Below are 20256 nucleotides of genomic sequence, written 5' to 3'. Positions count from 1 at the left end.
AAGAATAATAAATAAATAAATTTAAAAAAATTAAAAAAAAAATTAAAAATTAAAAATTAAAACATTATTTGACCAATTTGAATTTGAGTAATTTAGATATAAATGTGTATGAAATTATTTTTAAAATAATAGTATTATAAAATTTAGTTTAGTTTAATTTGTTGTTATTTTTTATTTATTATAATTTGATTTATTTTTATTGACAAATTATATATATATATATATAGAATGATTAAGTATAGAAATTTGTTATATTTAAAATCAAAACAATAAACAAATTATCATTTTTAAGAGTTTCAAAATTGGAAATACAAAGTTAAAATATTTTATAGAAAGTTATTTATATATTTTTATAATTATTTTCTTTTTATTGGTAAAAGAAAATAAAATTTGGATTTATAATTAAGGAAAATTAGACTTTGGATATATTTGAATATCTATAAAAAATATTTTTGTGGAATAATAAATTTTATAATTCGCTTAAAGACAAGTATTGAGAGGCTTTACTCAATTAAACCTCTGTTTAGCCACATTAAGGGCTCAATCGAGGGTTTCTTGAACCCTCAATCGATCATTTTAAGCACTTGATCGAGATGTTGAGGGCCTAAAAAACAAAGGTTTAGCTCATATATATATATATATATATATATATATATGATAGCTCGATCAAGCCTCTGTTTAACCACATTAAGGGCTCAATCGATGGTTTCTTTAACCCTCAATCGATCATTTTAAGCACTTGATCGAGATGTTGAGGGCCTAAAAAAAGAGCTTTAGCTCATCTTCTGCATATTTCTCTACAACACCATTTTGTACCCTAGTGAACTCCAAGCATAATTTTTCCTTAAGTGGTGGAGTTGATTCGGTAAGGAACCCTCTATCCAATGGTATACAAGCTTGACATTTTCAAACTCATATGATATTTTTTATCTAATTTCTTTTAAACAAAATGCTTGAAATTCTTTTGGACAATTTCAAAGGGGTTGAATAAAAAATTAATAACATAAAATATGCATAATGAAAACATTTCAAAAAATACCATTATCTTCATTTACAAGTCCTCTTTAAAAGGGTACTCTTGGTTTTTTAATTTATTTAACGAATTGAAAAAATATTATGTGAATACATATGTTTCCAAAATGCAATTGAAATATTACTTCACCAACTTTGAAAAATAATAAAAAATATATTTTGCATAAACAATATTTTTTAATATGAAAACTTAGTTCTCTCCGTGTAAATTACGATCATATATATATAACTAACACTTTATATTAAATTATGCTACATGAACATGCACGTACCTCTTAAGTTTTACAAAAAATTGCAAGATATATTGCATTTAATGGAAAATTGAGATATTATAAGACACTAAATTTTTTTGCAAAAACTATCATTAGAACAACAACATAATTCTCCACAAATTGTCTTTTTACTCTGAATCAACATTCACAATGCTTATACGAATTTTGAAGGCTACAATTTAATAAAAGAGGAAAAACTTGAAATTTCATCGCCACATTTGGCCCAAAATTGTAAGCCTTCATGCGTTCACCCACTTATTTGTCCTTATGACCCTAAAAAACTTAGGCATCTTCAATACAGTAATGAAACTTCTACATCTTTGAGTACAACTCAAATTTGAGAATTATGTTAATGTAGTAATACTAAATTAAGAATAATGGTCCCACTAGCTTAAAAAAGAGTATGGGTCCTTCCAATACCATATTATTTTCCAACACATTGGCCAAGTGTCCTATGAATTGGGTCTTCCAACACATTCTGAGATTTGATCCAATGTTTCTTGTGTCTTATTTGAAGAAGGTAGTTGGATCAAATCATAGGGTGTAAACTAATGAAAATTTGATGAATAAGGGACCATTTGGGTATAGTCAAAAGTAATATTGGATACTAGAGAGTGCCAACTGCTCTAACACACTATTTGAAAAAGTATTCATCTAGTGAAAAGACATGCAACCAAAATATGCCACATGAAAACTAATAATAATTCTACAACAATAACCCCGCCTCTAACCTTGAGAACAACATTGCTTTTGAAGGGGGAGGGCATGCTAGGGTCATACCCTAACCTACCTACTTTAGGTTATTTAGGATTTAATTAATTAGTTTATGCATCCATATTCTTTGAATAAAGATAAGTAGTGGATAATTATTCAATGCAAGGATCATTTTTATTAAATAATTCCCAATAAGTAGTTGATGCTCATTAATAAAGGGGATCAATTATAGTTTTATTATTGTGACTATTTAAATATGAAGGCAGCTAAGGAGGATATGGAGTCTTTTAGTTGAGTATTCTTGAATTTGCAGCTTTGGTTAGTGAATGACCCAACATTAAGAGACAAGTGAACATTATTTTCTTTCTTTCGCTAATCAGTAATACAAGGATATATTTTGCATGTTTCATCTAATTTGTCTCTTGTATTTAGTTTTCTACATTTATAATATTTGTATATATGCTTTGTTTTTTAAGTATAATGATTAAAGAACACTATAATAAATTTACTCTATAACAATAATAAAGTTAATTTTCCTCTATAGATTAATTTAGCTAACTCCTTAATTATTTGATGTTCAAAAAAATAACTCACGCAAAAAAAAAGTAGTTTAAATATATATATATATATACATATATCCCACTAACTACCTCATATAAAACTTGAACCTGTAACCTATTGCGAGTAATACCTTAACAATGACCCAATTAACCGTAAATCCAAAACACTATGTGCAAGTTACACAAAATAATTTTATTTATATAGTAACAAAACTATATAGATATGCTTCTTGGAAATAAAAAATGACGCTGAATGGTGATTTAGAGCAACAACTCTTTATATTTTCTTTTTTAAAACATAACAACAAATTGTATAATCAAAATTAAGGTTGTTCCTAATCTAAAAGATACATAAACAATTATATCACTCAAAACGTAAAGGTTATAAATAGTTCACTGACATAATATAAAAAGTATATTATTATATCTAGTGTTCATGAGTAAATTCTATTGGGTGTCCCTCTTATAGGATATATAATTCAGGTACCACGTTGTAATACCGATCCCTTTTTTAAAACACCATCTTATATCTTATTCTTTACCCATATGTATGTGAGATAAAGAGATATGTTTCTTTACCCATATGTATGTGAGATAAAGAGATATGTGAGAAAGTAATTGTATATCATCATACAGAGGTTTTAAAGTGGTTTTTATGATTGAATATTCATTTCCTAACCATTTGATAACTAAAAGGTGAGCCACTCAAAATTTATATTTGTGAAACACTATGTTGGTCTCTTAGTTGCAAACTTAATCGCTGGTCTCTTAGTTGCAAACTTAATTTAATTGCCATCCGTTCATGGTAGTTGTGAGAATATTGACCTATTCCATGTTTGAAGGATAGACACTGAATTGAATAAGGATATAATATTCCTCTTACACCCCCTATGGGCATACTCCCTTCTGAGGCATCACCAAATTATGCCTAATAGATAGCCTAGTTGATTTAGTTCATATCCTTTTTTTTTCCTTCCATCTAGGGATACAAATTTATGATATTTATAAATCATATGAACATTTGAGAGGGAGAATCACATTTCTTTCAAATATCTTCAAATTTTTAGTAAGTCATACTCTCCAAGTTATGTTGATGGGGAGAGAGCTAATCTTTTTTGTATTATTTTTTTAATGTTGTGATATGAAAGATTCATTAGAGGAAATTTTAGCTCTAAAATGGGCCTTCTAATGAAAATAATAAAAAAGAGTTATGAATTTTCAAAAGAGAAGAAATAAAACTACTTTTTTATCATATTTTTATTTATCTCCTTAAATATTTATTCAAATTTCAAGTCTATGCACTTATTATATGTGGAATCTAATTATACATTCAATGAGTGCCCACACTTGAAATTTGAGTAAATTTGTAAGGAGATAAGTCAAAAATATGATGGAAAAAATGTTTTTCTTCCTTTCCCTACAAAAATACTACCTTTATAGTTTAGATCACCATATTGAATCTAGTTGGTTGTGACAGGTACTTTATGATTTTTAATGTTATATATATATATATATATATATAAAGAGCTTATTATAAGTATTGAATTTCTATATTTTATTAATCAAATATAGATATGAGTTTAAATACCGTATTTAAATATATTAATTATCATTATTTTAATTTACCAGCCTAGATCCATCTTAACCCGGATCTATCAAGCACCAAGAGGGATCCAATCTCTCGATGTGCAAACCTCTTTTTTGAGTGCAAAATTTGAGGAAAAGTTTGCACCTCGAGAGATTTGATCCCTCTCAGCGCTTAATAGATCCAGGTTAAGATGGATCTAGGCTGGTTATATAATACTATATAATATCTATATTTGTATCTATGTGTCTCTTTCTTATTCCCTCTCTCTATCTCAGCCCCCAAACATACACACTCTCTCTCCATATCTACCTCTCTCTCTGCCTCTCTCTATTCCCTCTATCTCTCCTCTCTCCCTCGCTCTCTCTCTATCACTCCCTTGTCACTCCCTCTCTCTCTCTACCTTTCTACCTCTATGTCTTTCTTCCTCCTTCCCTCTCTCTCCCCCTCCAACTTCATCTTTCTCTCCTCTCTCTCCCACCTCTATCCCCCCCCCATCACTCGCTCTCTCTCTCTCTCTCTCTCTCTCTCTCTCCATTCTCTCCCTGTATTTCTCCCCACCTATTCTCTCTCTTCCCTCCTCTCTCATCTTCCTCTCTCTTTATCCATCTATCCCTTGTCACTCCCTCTCTCTCTACACCTCTATCTCCCTATGCCTTTTTTCTTTCCTCACCATCTCTCTCTACACCTCTATCTCCATATGCTTTTGTTCTTTCCTCCCCCTCTCTCCCCCTCCAACTCCATCTCTCTCTCTCCCTGCGCCCCCCTCCCCCCACCCTCTCTTCTTCTCTCTCCCCTCTCTCTCTTCCTACCTCTCTCTCCCACCTCCCTCTCTCTGTCTCCCCCATCGCTCTCTCACTCTCTCTCCACCCTCCAACTTTGTCACCATCTGTCTCCCTCTTTCTCCCTCCCCCTCACTTCCCTTCACTTTTTTTGTTGCCATCAATTGGATCCTTAGTTAAAATAGATCTATGTTGGTTCTTACTGATATTTGTATTATATAAATTTCACATCTTTAAATATTAAAGTATTTTAATTTTTAATTTTATTAAAACCTTAATTTAAGTTATATGGGAATATTTTTAGTAGTGGTGAGGATATAGGGTTTATATATATCTCAAAAATAATTATAATTGTTTTACTATTAGCTTCAATTAAAAAAATGTTATAAAATTAAATTAAAATAAAATATTTTTATTGTGAAATAAGTTATAGTTTTTGGGAATGTGGTATTGATAAGAAGTGGTATTGGCCCATGGTATTGTAACAAAGCCTATTTACAAGTTAACAATATCCATGGTAAAGTGGAGGTGAATATTGATGGTTAAGAATCTTGTCACATTGTTATAAAATATAGATTGTGAAATAAGATATGATTGTTTGGCATGTGGTATTTGATAAGCCATGGTATTAGCCCATGTTACTGTAACAAAATCTATTTACAAGTTCATAATATCAATGACAAAGATGTGGTGAATCTAAATTTTTACAAGTTAATAATATCCACTGTAAAGTGGGGGTGAATATCCATGGTTAAGAATCTTGTCATATTGTTATATAATATTTTGATTGTGAAATAAGTAATGACTTTTGGGCTTGAGGTATTTATAAGCCATGGTATTGACTCATGGTTTTGTAATAAAACCTATTCACAAGTAAATAACAAAATCAAAATATAACAAATTGAATTTTATTTTTTTATTACTTTAACTTTTTATTATTAATTGAGCCAATATTTAGATTTTTGCACTCGTCCCCTACTTTTGACTTTTATTAACCCGAAGGGATCTAATCCTAAGCACTCGTCAAGTTGATTTGACCTCCTGACCTCCCAACTAGGGAGGTACTTAGCAACAGGAACTTGACCAAGTAAGCCAACCCTTGAAACTTACCAATGAAACAATCTTATCCAAATCCCCATACATATATTTGCCAGCAAAGCTTATATTTGCAAGCAAAGCAATAAGCTTGACACTTATTAACTAAACAATCTTATCCAAATCTCATACATACATTTACCAACAAAGCAATGATCACCACACAATGTCAACTGCCATTCATCCCCTTGTTCCGCTCAAAACGAAGAGAGTGTTTTTAAAATCCAATGCATATAATTAAATGAGATAACAAAACAATGTCAACTACGATTACTCCCCTTGCTTCCCTCAAAACCAGGGGAGTATTTTAAAATCCAATGCATATAATTAAATGAGATAACAAAACAATGATAGCAATAAACTCACTAGCGTTAAAATTACAGAATTTTTTTAATAATTAATTATGTCTATCAGAATTTTTTTTAATAATTAATTATGTAAACTAGACAAGGTACATTGCATACTGCCCACAAAGCAAAATGCACGCAACCGGTAATGGCGTACAAGCCTTTCCATACCGGTATATTTTAAATTCAATGGATTCTTCCTTCCGAAACCGGCAACCGCTCATGGGTAGTCTAAAAACCGGTTTTCTGCCAAACCATTCATCTAGCGTTCATATCTGTAATCATTGGCTTATTAAATTTTGAGTTCGCAGCCATCAAGTAATTCGTTGAGGCATTTACCGGCAATTGTCACACAACGACCATGGATTCCACGACCCTCTTATTCTGCAACCCTCTTTTCTTGCTCACCAATTCTTTACGCTCATGCTCTGCTCCTGCTTCTATACCACCTCGCCGTTCTTTTAAGCCAATTGCGATTCAGGGGTCTGCGGGCAAGGAGGCCATTTCACTGCCCAACCACGTGAAATCAAAGACTTTGTATGACGTACTGCAGATAAACCCCGCCGCAACTGCAAAGGATATAAAGAGGGCTTACAGAAGGCTCGCCAGGGAGTTTCACCCTGATCACGTGGCTTCTCCTCAGGATAAAAATAAGAACACCCAGATGTTTCTGAATATACACAATGCGTATGTGACTCTCTCGGATTCATGTGACCGAGCGGAATATGACCGCCAGCTTTCGGCTCAAATGCGGGTGCCCATTGCACGGACAATGTCGAACAAGAGTTTCGACAGAGGGGAGGCCATTTATGGCTATTCATGTGACCGTCGGCGTAAAGGAAGGAGCTGGGAAACGGACCAGTGCTGGTGAAGGTTTCTGGTATTGTCGGAGCACTTGCCTAAAAGGCAGCGTGGTTCCATCCAGATGAATTTCCATCTTGTATTTTAATCATCGGCTGTCCATATTACTCCGATTTCAGCATCAAATTACTGTAGGGCTTGTTTGATTTTTTTTATTATTATCAACTTTTACTTATTTAAAGAGTTGATCTCTAACGGAAGTTATGAATGATGTGTGGAAACTGTATCTTGAAAATGAAAGATATTAGACATACTCCTTTTACCGAACAACATGTATGTTTTAACGATAAAAGTATTTTTAGATTATATATAAATATATACATATAAAAGAGAGGTGTACATCAATTGGTCTAAGAGGTGTATATCATTTAGTTTGGTATGAGTATTGAGGTGGCCAATCACTTTTAATGGAAATAAGTTATTTAAAAAAAATATAATATGAAAATTAGATAGAATTTCACACAATAACATCTTATTAATAAAAGAGAATGGTATATCAATTGGTTTACGAGGTGTATATTAATTAGTTTGGGTATGAGGATTGACGGTGACCATCACTTTTAATAGAAATAAATTATCTCAAAAAAATAATATGAAAATTAGATAAAATTTCACACAATAACATCTTATAGATAAGTAGATGGTTTTTATCCCAATTGGGATGCGACCAACAGTTGGGACAGTTTGGGTGCAGACATGAATGGTATCTGGGCACTTAATACCGTCGTCCCCCACATGCTCAAGGCAGGGGGTGCGGTGACCCTTGGCATGAATGCATGTTGGGGAGGTGGGCAAGGTGGCAGGACTGGAGGTAAGGCAGGGTATATTGGTAGGAGAGGTAACTCGACGTGCAGTGTTAGAAAGAAAGCTTGTGGAGAAGGGTGGCATTATAGTGCAATGGGAGGACACCGGAACGTGAAGAACCAAGGCTGACGACGAACGCCTGCGGACTTCGGGTATGTAATTCGGCTCCGCTTCAACATTGTAATTATGTTCTGGTTGGGGTTTTGCCGAGGTGAAAGGAGGGTAACTAGTAAGAGAATTTGGGGGATAGAAAACTGTTGGTGGCAATGGGGAAGGCAATTGCTTGCCATTGCCTGGTTTTGCGTCCATACCTTCTGTCAAACGGGTAAAACCCATGACTGCTGGGGGGCAATTGCTTGTTGTGGGGTTGGGAAGCTCCACGCTCTGTAAACAAGGTCGGGGGGAGCTTGATTGTGGCAAGGAAATGCATGAGGGGCAGATGCTCGTAGATTGGGGCAGGGGGAAGCAGTTGGTAGGGGCTTGGGGCACAGCCATGCCCGCAGCTTGCAAAGTATGGGCTGGGGTATCTAGAACCCCTACTGGAGTGATGGCAAGGCCAGAAACTCTGGGTGGAAACCCAGTCGGGGGGAACTGAGAGGCAAAGTCACTAATCCTTGGGCAGAGGGGGTAAGGAACCTGAACTACCACAAGCATGTAGCTAGAAACAAGGGGGTCTGCGAGCTCGGCTTGGGCTGGGGAGGGTTGACTTGTATACAAACACTAGTAATGGGGAAGGGAAAAAAGGCGGACCAAGGGGCATGGGACATGGACCTCCCCATTGTGAGTTGTGGGCTTCGGTCCACCCCAGCATGAATGTGGTGAGAATTGGCGGAGAGGAGAAGCAGGGAAAGATGTATCCCGCTGTAAGCAACAATGAACTAGCGAGGTGGTGCATAATAGAAATTTTGTGTTTTAATCTAACTTATTCTGGATGTCATCAGTGTTCTGGAAAGTAGGTCATGGCTCGTGCTGCAAGAGGTCGTGGGCGTGGTAGGAGAGGCCCAACACCAAGGAAAGATAAGGGGCCAAGCACGTTAGAACCACGCAAGGGCCGGAAATCAGTAGAAAATCTCATCACTGAAGCAGCAAAGGCTTACTGAGAGGGGACAAATGCTGGAATCCGAAAATTGTTGGAAGAATGGGAAGAGGAGGTAAAACAAGGAAGCGAGACAAAGGAAGAAATGGATAAGTGGAGGACCCTAGTCCCGAATCCGGGTAACACCCGTGGAAGAATCACACAATTCAAGCAAACCCTGTACTTGTACTGGTTAATGAAGAGTTTATTAGGCAAGGCGATGGAGCAGATCTCCGTGGGTATGGTAGTGACACTATAGGGAATGCCGAACTATAAGAAGGATATGGAGAAAATCCTCTTCCAGCTGCATAAATAGGATATTAGGCTGGACAGAATCGACCGCCATATCCCTTGCATACTGGAGCTGTATGATATGCCAGGAGCATCCGCCAAGGATCCAGCACCCGTTGCATCTGCCTCAGAGGATCAGAAGGATTAGACTCTTACCCATGCATAATTTTGTCTTATGTGGTTAGCTTTTAATTTTTATGTTGCAAATATCAGTTTTTACAGTTATGTAGTGTATGGACATGAGATAGAGACATATCTAGCTTGGCTAGAAAGATTAAGACAATATTGTTTTTGGATGGCTTACAACACTATGGCCAACAGACTTGGTTTCCCTTAGAGATAAGTTGAGTTGAGGCCACCTAAATAATCTGTATGGTGTAAACTTGCTTATTTTATAATAGAAAATGAAATAGACCTGCCAAACTTAACAAAAATAAATAAATAAAAATGATTTTTCATTCAATTTTGACTTTACCTCTACTTTAACTAATATATATATATATATAAAATTTTATTGTATTTGTGTCTCACACTAAAATCTTTTTAAAATAATTTTTAAATAATATTATTAAAGTACAATTTTTATATTTCTATTTATATGCGTTAAAAGTAGATATTTTTGGTTTCATCCGATTATATTTTGATTATTTTAAAATATCTCCATTTGATTTTTAAATTTTTTAAATACTACCTTAAATAATTGATAAAATTTGAAAAAAAAAAAATCTTATAAAACACAAATTTGAACTTGTTGCATTTTCAATAAAGCTTTTCATTATATATTTAAATTTATTATTCATATTATTTAATAAAAATATAAATTTATTATATTCACATTTTTTCCCCATAAAGCTTTTCATTATATATTTATATTTAAATTTATTATTTATATTATTTATAAAAATATAAATTTATTATATTCACATTTTATAACTTTTGAATGTTTCATTATCGGTAGAGATTTTTATTGTATATTTAAATTTATTATTTGATGATGATGATGATAATGGTTAACATCCATTGAGACCAAACTTTGGTCTATCGGACATAAAGAAACGAATTATTTAGTTTGATTTAAGATTTTATTCGTATTCTCAAAAGGCTTGGAGAGAAGCCTTCAGAGCTCGCTGTAATTTTGACATCGTAAAAGGCTAGGAAGGTCAGTGTTGCAACAGAGATTTTGAAACTGAGATCTAATATGGTTGTACGCGGGGCACTCTAAGAAGAAGTGATTTTCATCCTTGATGTTTGTATTCTCACAGAGATGACAGAACCTTTCCATCCATGGTGTTTTAGGAACTGTCCAACGACCCGTTTCACTATGGAGTGTTGGAAATACTGAGGGGGGGTGAATCAGTATTTCTTTTTAATTGTTCTTTTTATCACCAAAACATTTATATATGGAACACAGAAATAGATAGCTGGAATAAATGCTTTTGTTAACACAAAAAATGCAATGAAATAGATACAATATATAAATGGTTGCAATCAGTTGCCAAGCACCAACTTGGACTTTTGTGAGGCTCCAACCTCCAGAGCACCAACTCTGTTTTGCTAAGGCAATAGTTCTGCACTGAGGAGCACCAACTCCCAAGGATTCCAATCCTTTCAATTTTGAGGCTCCAACCTCGTGGGCTTCAATCCTAACCTGGTATAAATTGTTTTGCTGTAGTTCTCTGCTCCCAAGCCTGCTGAGCTTCTGCTTCACTCTTGTTCTCCTGCTTCTCCTGCCTCTCCTGCCTCTGCCTGAACTTCGGCTTCCTCTCGCTCTGATTATCCACACACACAGTCCTTTCCTTGTTTTTCTTGTTTTATGTATTCCTGATGCCTCTGACTGTTCGTTTCCACTTTCCACTTGCTCTTCGGCTTCCTCAACGCTCGCTTCAGCTTCCTCTGCGCTGGCTTGTTCTTCGGCTTCCCAGCTCTTCATGTCGCTTTGGCTTCCTCTGCGCTGGCTTGTACTTCGGCTTCCCAGATTTTGGCTTCCTCTGTCTCTTCGAGTTCACCAACACTCCAAGGACACGTAAATTCATAAGAGAGGATCGAAAATACACAGAAAGAACATGTTCTATGTTAAAATTGTAACAACGCTCCTTTTTCAATAATCATAGACATACACAAGACTTTATCGTTTTACGGAGAGACTGTACCAGCAGGGCAAACCCACATGCCACGTCACAATCCCAATCGCAATCGGCTTTCGTTCAAGCCTCCTGAACTATCGGGTGCGTTTTTATGCATTTTGGCCTTCAAACCCCACGCAATACAATTTTCAAAATACACAGGAATATATGGAAAACAACCGGCCGAAATGCTAAAGGGCGGACTTCAAAAACATTACACCCGCATCTATACCTGCATCGGGTCCGCAATGTAATCGCAATCGACAGTCGCAGCTTCCGGAGGTCCGCAGCATATATCGCAATCGGCACTTTGCGAGGTCTGATAGGCGGATGCGATATACAATAAATCAAACTACAATATTGCATCAGGTCCGCAACATATATCGCAATCGGCACTTTTAGGGGTTCCACCCCTTTGTGTATTGCGATATGTGAGTACCGATAGGGCAGATGCGATATAACATTAAGTCATATTGCAGTGTTTCAACGGGTCTGCATGCTTTATCGCAATTATATAATAGATATGTATATATGTTGTAAATTCCCAAGTTTTAATGCACCAAGGCTTAGAGCCTGAATATCTGAAATACACTGAAAAGCATGCTTTTGAACACTTATATATATATATATATATATATATATATATATATATATATATATATATATATATATATATATATATATATATATATATACATGTATATCGCAGTCAGGGGTTTTGGGTAGTGGTTCATAGTAGAACCCCTTGATATGATTTCTCCGATATATATGTGTATTCCGCCTCTGATAGTGTATTCCTCTATATACATATTTTTTGCCTTTGATAGTGTATATTGCACATATATATGTTTTTCCGCCTCTTTTGACTCTTCCGCCTCCTATAACTCTTTCGATAGTCCTTCTTTGGGTTCCATTGCTCCCGATACTCCTGATATGCCTTTGATAGCTCTGTTTTGCTCCTCCGATGGCTCTGTTTGCTCCTCCGCTGGCTCTATTTTCTCCTCTCTGTTTTTCTCCTTCGATAGCTCTGTTTTCTTCCTCTGGCTCCTCGAATATTTCCATATTGACATCAATGACAATCTATGTCAAAAATCTCCCCCTTTGTTATTGATGGCAATATTCTTCTTCTCTCCCCCTTTGACATCAATGGCAAAGGAATGCATACGCACTCCCCCTATAGAACTGCTCCCCCTGTCCTGCAACATCTTTATGAATGAACTTGAGTGATGCTAAAGAGATAACCCCCATCTTTTTACGAAGATGTTCAAATGCTTCTCGAGGAAGAGGTTTTGTAAAAATATCAGCTATCTTCTCCTTAGTATTGATATATTCCAAGATGATGTTTTGTTCAGCTACTTGTTCATGAAGGAAATGATACTTGATTGGTATATGTTTGGTCTTTGAGTGCATCACTAGATTTTTGCTGAGACTGATAGCACTTGTGTTATCACAATAGATGGTAATTGGTTGATCTGTACCTATGTTGACATCTTTTAGAGCTTCCTTCATCCATAGTATTTGAGTACAATAGTCTGCTACAGCTATATACTCAGCTTCGGCTGTGGATAATGATATAGATGTCTGTTTTTTGCTGAGCCAAGATACTAAACAGTCTCCCAGGAAGAATGCATTTCCACTAGTACTTTTTCGATCATCTACACTTCTAGCCCAATCAGCATCGGTGTATGTAGTTACAGTCAGTGTTGAGCTCTTAGGGTACCAAAGACCAAAATCAGGAGTTCCTTTCAGATATCTGAGAATTCTTTTTACAGCTAACAAATGGGATTATTTAGGAGCAGATTGAAATCTTCCCACCATTCCTACTGCCTGCATTATGTTGGGTCTCGTAGCAGTTAAGTACAGAAGGGCTCCAATTATTGACCTATAATGAGTTGAATCTACTGGAGGGGAGTCATCATTTTTGCTCAATTTGCAATTTGTGGTCATAGGTGTGCTCATGGGTGCACAGTCTTCCATTCCATATCTTTTAAGCATGTCTTTAAGATATTTGGCTTGAGATATAAACAATCTTGCTCTGGTTTGAGATACTTGTAGTCCGAGGAAGTGAGATAACTCTCCTTTCATCGACATCTCGAACTCTTTTGACATGTTTTGAGAAAATTCATGACTCGTCTCATCATTATTGCTAGCAAAAATCAAATCATCAACATAAACAAGTGTGACTAGTAACTTACCTTCATCCGTCTTTATGTAGAGATTACTTCCTGCCACTCCCTTCTTGAAGCCTTGTTGTTGTAGATAGTGATCCAATCTTGCATACCAAGCTCTGGGAGCTTGTTTCAACCCATATAATGCCTTTTTCAACTTACAAACTAAGTCTTTTCCTTCTGTTAGATCAAACCCTTCTGGTTGCTCCATGTAGACTTCTTCCTTGAGTTCCCCATTCAGAAATGCTAATTTTACGTCCATTTGATAGATTTTGAATCTTTTTGAGCAAGAAAATGCCAAGAACATCCTGATAGCTTCCATGCGAGCTACTGGTGCAAATGTTTCTTGAAATTCAATTCCTTCAATTTGTGAATAGCCTTTGCAAACAAGCCTTGCCTTGTTTTTGATGATTTTTCCATCTTCATTCATTTTGTTTTTGAATACCCACTTAGTTCCTATAATGTTTTTGTCCTTTGGACGAGGTACCAGCTCCTATGTCTCATTCTTCTCAATTTGGGACATTTCTTCTTCCATGGCTTTTTCCCAACGAGGATCCTTACTTGCTTAAGTATACGTTTCTGGTTCTATCATTGATAGAAGAGCAATATCGTTTTTCTTTGGTGTATTTATCATCCTTCTTCGGGTTTGCCTCCCTTCATCTCTATTGCCAATAATCTGCTCTTCTGGATGATATTTCTGGAGAAACTTCATATTTGAAGGGGTATGAGGTGGTTCTTTTTCCTCTTCTTCTTCTTCCTGATCTATTTCTTCTTTTTCAAGTTCTTCTTCTTCAATGAAAGGATCAACTTTGTGTTCTTCAATTTCTTCTTCTGGAAGACCTTCATCAATCTTTACATCAATGCTTTCCACTATTTTCCTTAGTCGATTATTGTAGCACTTGTAGGCTTTGCTCCGTGTAGAGTATCCAAGGGAGATCCCTTCATCTACCCGAGAATCAAACTTTCCTGGTGAGCCATCATTGATTTTTATGAAGCACCTTCTTCCAAAGATCTTGAAGTACTTTACTGAAGCAGGTCTTCCATTCCATAGTTCATAAGTAATTTTTTCATAATTTGGTCTTAATTGAGTTCGATTCAAGGTATAGACAGTTGTCCCAACTGCTTCTCTCCAGAATTTTCGCTGCAAATCTGCTGCTAATAACATTGTTCTTGCCATTTCTTGATCTGTTTGGTTTCTTCTTTCAACTACCCCATTCTGCTGGGGTGTTCTGGCAACAAAGAATTCTCTTTTAGTTCCATGTATTTTACAGATCTCGTTAAATTCTTTTGATGTGAATTCTCCCCCTCTATTTGTTCTAAGGCACTTAATCTTTGTGTTCTTTTCATTTTCTACAAGAGCTTTAAGATTCTTAAAACACTCAAATGCTTTAGATTTATATTTTATAAAAAATATCCACATTATTCTAGTATAGTCATCAACAAATAAAACAAAGTACCTTTCTCCTTGGAGTGCTTGATTTCTAGTTGGTCCACATAAATCAGCATGGATGATCTCCAAAGGTTTTGATGTAGAGAACTCCTTGGTCTTGTGGCTGGTTTTGGTTTTCTTTCCATGTTGACATGGACCACATATTCCTTGTTTTGGTTTGAATAACTTTGGAATGTCTCGTACAACTTTAATCTTGCTGATATTGTTCAAGTTCTCGAAGCTTGTATGTCCAAGTTGCTTGTTCCACAACCAAATTTCATCTGTTTGACTTAAGTAGCATTTATCTTCTTGAATCTTGTTTAGAATGTAAATGTTGTCTAGTGTTCTAACCCCTTTCGCCACAAGTTCCCCTGAGGAAGAGTTCCTTATTTCACAGTCTTTGGTGCTAAAGACAACATTATGTCCTTGATCACAGATCTAGCTAACACTCAGGAGGTTGTGTTTGAGCCCATTTACTGGCAGAGCATTTTGGGCTTTTCCTTTTCCATTGATAAGAGTAACAGTTCCCTTTCTAGTAATTCTGGCATATCCACTTCCAAATGATACATTTCCTTCCTTTTTGCTCAATGAGACAAACTTCCTTTTGTCCCCACTCATGTGTTTGGAACACCCACTGTCCACAAACCAATGATTTTCATTATTTTGAGCATATAGAGCCAAGCCACATTTATCCATGTTGGGATTCTCACTACTTGCTTTTCCTCTTTTGAGTGGGCAATTTTGTTCAGAGTGTCCATTATTGTAGCATAATGAGCAAATCATATCAAATTTGGTCAAGGGATCAAACGAATTGAAGGTTTTGATTTGTCCCTTCCTTTTGGAGCCATATGGTTTGATTATTTTATCCTTTAGCTTTGGTGTTTCACTCTTGCTAGCCATGCAATGTCTGGCTTGATGACCAAAGTTTTTACAATGAAAACAATGTCCAAGAAAGAGAGTTTTGTACCTATTGTAGTAGCCACGATTTGAGTCAACTTCCTTCCTTGGAATTACTCCTGCTTCATTCTTTGGATTTGAGATGGGCCTTTGATGGAAAACTGGTTCGTATCTACTGTAATATCCATGATTTGAATCCAAATTCTTCTTTGGAGTTATTCTCTCTTCATTCTTTGGATCTGGGATGCGCCTTTGATGACATACTTTTTCTTCTTTTGGGTTGCTGGAAAGTGCATCAGCATAGCTTTTCGCACTATTCTTAGTGCTTGATAATTCTCCTTTAAAACCTATTCCAGACATGTCATGTTGAGGTTTTTGACTTTTTAGGATAGTCTCAAGTATTTGAGAGCATTTCCAACCCTTTTTAACTTGCTCCAATTCCTTCCCCAAAGATACTATTTCGGCTTCACGTTCTTCGCAAGTATCTTTTTTTTCTTTTAGCTTTGTTTCCAAGAGATCTTCTCTTCTTCTTGTTTCCTCGTTTTATACCTTAAGAGAAATGATTTTATTCTGTAATTTCTCATTTTCTTCAATGGCACTTATTAACAGCTCATCTACATTTCCTTCTAGCCCTGAGTCATCATCATTTGTGAATGCCATGAATAATGTTTCCTAGCTTTCAGCATGGTCACTTTCCCATCTGATTTCTTTTTGATGACTACAAATTCATCCTCATCAAACTCATCTTGCTTAGAGAAGAAGTTCTTCTTATTGATCCCTTTCTTTTTGTATACCATTCTTTTAGAATTTTCTTCATCGTCACTATCATGCTTATGAGGACATTTTGTAGCATAATGACTTATTTTTCCACATTTGAAGCAGATAAGAGGGTACTTACCTTTTAGCTTAGACCCCTTCTTCATCTTTCGTACAAATTGTGCCAATTCGGATTCCACATCGGAGTCATCACTACAGCCATTCCTTTCTTTCCCCTTCTCTGATTTTGAAGCCTTGAACGCTGCATCTTTGGAGCTTGGGCCACCTTCTCTCATCTCATAGGCAGTGAGGATTCCATGGAGTTCATCCATCTTGAGAGTATCTAGATCCTTTATTTCTTCTATGGCGCTTATTTTTGAGTCAAATCTGTTTAGAAGAGATCTTAAGACCTTTTGAACAATGGTACTTTCATTAATCTTTTCGTCCAATCCTTTAAGAGAATTGACCACTTCAACTACTCAGAGAAAGTATGATGCAATATCTTCTTCATCTTCCATTTTCATACTTTCAAATTGCCTTCTATGAGTTTGAAGCTTTGCCTTCTTGACTTTTGAGTCCCCATCGTACAAGCCAATTAGCTTATCCCACATTTCTTTGGCAGAGTTACAATTCATGACTATTGTAAACTCGGAATCAGTGATTCCACTAGTGATGGAGTTCAAGGCTTTTTGCATTTGCAATGTAGGCTTTCCTCTCGTCTTGATCTGTTGGAAGAGTGGGAGGAATTGGGTACTCATTTAGAACGAAATTCCAGACTTCAGGTCCAAGGGACATTAAGTAGTAGGTCATTCTCTTTTTCCAGAAACCAAAATTGGTGCCATCGAACAGAGGAGGTTTTCCTGACGCTTCATGATTTCTCATCATGACTATGAATCCTTCTTCAAGCTGTTAGGCTAATATGAAGAAGCCCGCTCTGATACCAATTGTTGGAAATACTGGGGGGGGTGAATCAGTATTTCTTTTTAATTGTTATTTTTATCACCAAAACATTTATATATGGAACACAGAAATAGATAGCTGGAATAAATGCTTTTATTAACACAAACAGTGCAATGAAATAGATACAATATATAAATGGTTGCAATCAGTTGCCAAGCACCAACTTGGACTTTTGTGAGGCTCCAACCTCCAGAGAACCAACTCTGTTTTGCCAAGGCAACAGTTCTGCACTTAGGAGCACCAACTCCCAAGGATTCCAATCCTTTCAATTCTGAGGCTCCAACCCCGTGGGCTCCAACCCTAACCTGGTATAAACTGTTTTGTTGTAGTTCTCTGCTCCCAAGCCTGCTGAGGTTTTGCTTCACTCCCGTTCTCCTGCTTCTCCTACCTCTTCTGCCTTTGCTTGAACTTCAGCTTCCTCTCGCTCTAATTATCCAAACACACATTCCTTTCCTTTTTTTTCCTGTTTTATGTATTGTTGATGCCTCTGACTGTTCGTTTCCGCTTTCCACTGGCTCTTCGGCTTCCTCAACACTCGCTTCAGATTCCTCTGAGTTGTCTTGTTCTTCGTCTTCCCGACTCTTCATGTCGCTCTAGCTTCCTCTGCGCTAGCTTGTACTTTGGCTTCCCGACTTTCGGCTTCCTTTGTCTCTTCGAGTTCACCAACACTCCAGGGACACGTAAATTCATAAGAGAGGACCGAAAATACACAGAGAAAACATGTTCCATGTTAAAACTGTAACAATGCTCCTTTTTCAATAATCATAGACATACACAGGACTTTATTGTTTTACGGAGAGACTGTACCAGCAGGGCGGACCCACATGCCACGTCACAATCCCAATCACAATCGGCTTTCGTTCAGGCCTCTTAAACTATCGGGTGTGTTTTTATGCATTTTGGCCTTCAAACCCTGCGCAATACAATTTTCGAAATACACAAGAATATATGGAAAACAACCGGCCGAAATGCTAAAGGGCAGACTTCAAAAACATTACACCCGCATCTATACCTGCATTGGGTCCATAGTGTAATCGCAATCAGCAATCGCAGCTTCCGGAGGTCCGCAACATATATCGCAATCGGCACTTTGCGAGGTCCGATAGGCGGATGCGATATACAATAAATCAAACTGCAATGTTGCATCGGGTCCGCAACATATATCGCAATCGGCGCTTTTAGGGGTTCCACCCCTTTGTGTATTGCGATATGCGAGTACCGATAGGGCGGATGCAATATAACATTAAGTCATATTGCAGTGTTTCAACGGGTCTGCATGCTTTATCGCAATTATATAATATATATGTATATATGTTGCAAATTCGCAAGTTTTAATGCGCCAAGGCTTAGAGCCCGAATATCTGAAATACACTGAAAAGCATGCTTCGGAACACTTATATATATATATATATATATATATATATATATATATATATATATATATATATATATATAGATATATATCACACATGTATATCGCAGTCGGAGGTTTTGGGTAGTGGCTCATAGTAGAACCCCCTGATATGATTTCTCTGATATATATGTATATTCCGCCTCCAATAGTGTATTCCTCTATATACATATTTTTTGCCTTCGATAGTGTATATTGCACATATATATGTTTTTCTGCCTCTTTTGACTCTTCTGCCTCCTATAACTCTTCTGATAGTCCTTCTTTGGGTTGCATTGCTCCTGATACTCTTGATATGCCTCTGATAGCTCTGTTTTGCTCCTTCGATGGCTTTGTTTGCTCCTCTGTTGGCTCTGTTTGCTCCTCTCTGTTTTTCTCCTTCGATAGATCTGTTTGCTTCCTTTGGCTCCTCGAATATTGCTATATTAATTTTCTTTTTTTGAGCTAGTTAAAACAGAGAGATACTTTTGATCTTCTAGGGTGGGGTTGATGACCTCCTTATAATATCTTAATTTTCTTTTAGCTGCTAAATCTTTCTCACACCACATTTTTTCTTTCAACTTGAAGTAACTATATTTTTAATGTTATTAATGTTTTGCAATGCAACATTCTCATCCATCTCCCAATAATTTAACCAGGCCCTGATGTCTTTATACCTTGAACCTTAGGTCGTTTTGGACTTATATTCACATTTTAATTTAAATAATTTTATTGATACTGTACTTTCTAAAAGCTTTAAATAAATCGTATTTTCCTATACATCATATTACCATTCTATTAATTTATAGCATGTAAATCGTAGTTTCATTAATATGTAAAATTATTACATGATGTAAAAAAAGCGCAACATTAAAAAGCAACCAACTACCGTTCTTGGTTAAAAAAAATATTGATAAAAAATGAAACCCACAAATTAATGATGTTCTTGAAAACGACGCATTTGTCGCTGCACACATTTTATATTATGTATTTTAAATTTGTTTATTTTTATGTAAAATTTGATATTTAATTATATATTTATAAAATATTTTATAATTTCTATTTAAATGTTAATTTTATATTCTATTTCTTTTTTTCAGGTGAAGATTAACCAT

General features: G+C 35.9%; 1 protein-coding gene across 1 annotated transcript; it reads left to right on the top strand.

Moving 5' to 3' along the window:
* Positions 1-6748: 6748 nt before the first annotated feature.
* On the top strand, positions 6749-7258 carry LOC149172894 (chaperone protein dnaJ 11, chloroplastic-like). Its single transcript, XM_089426502.1, has one exon. It carries the CDS (start codon positions 6749-6751, stop codon positions 7256-7258), a length of 510 nt encoding a protein of 169 aa, XP_089282628.1.
* The last annotated feature ends 12998 nt before the right edge of the window (positions 7259-20256 follow it).

This window comes from Pinus tabuliformis, chromosome 4_2, assembly GCF_031772625.1.
Source record: "Pinus tabuliformis cultivar Carrire ecotype Pingquan chromosome 4_2, CPIR1, whole genome shotgun sequence".
Classification (NCBI taxonomy): Eukaryota; Viridiplantae; Streptophyta; class Pinopsida; order Pinales; family Pinaceae; genus Pinus; species Pinus tabuliformis.
This window is presented reverse-complemented; position numbering and strand designations above follow the sequence as displayed.

Excerpts from the sequence above, each read along its gene's own strand:
- LOC149172894 (XM_089426502.1), top strand. The coding sequence starts at position 6,749 with ATGGATTCCACGACCCTCTTATTCTGCAACCCTCTTTTCTTGCTCACC.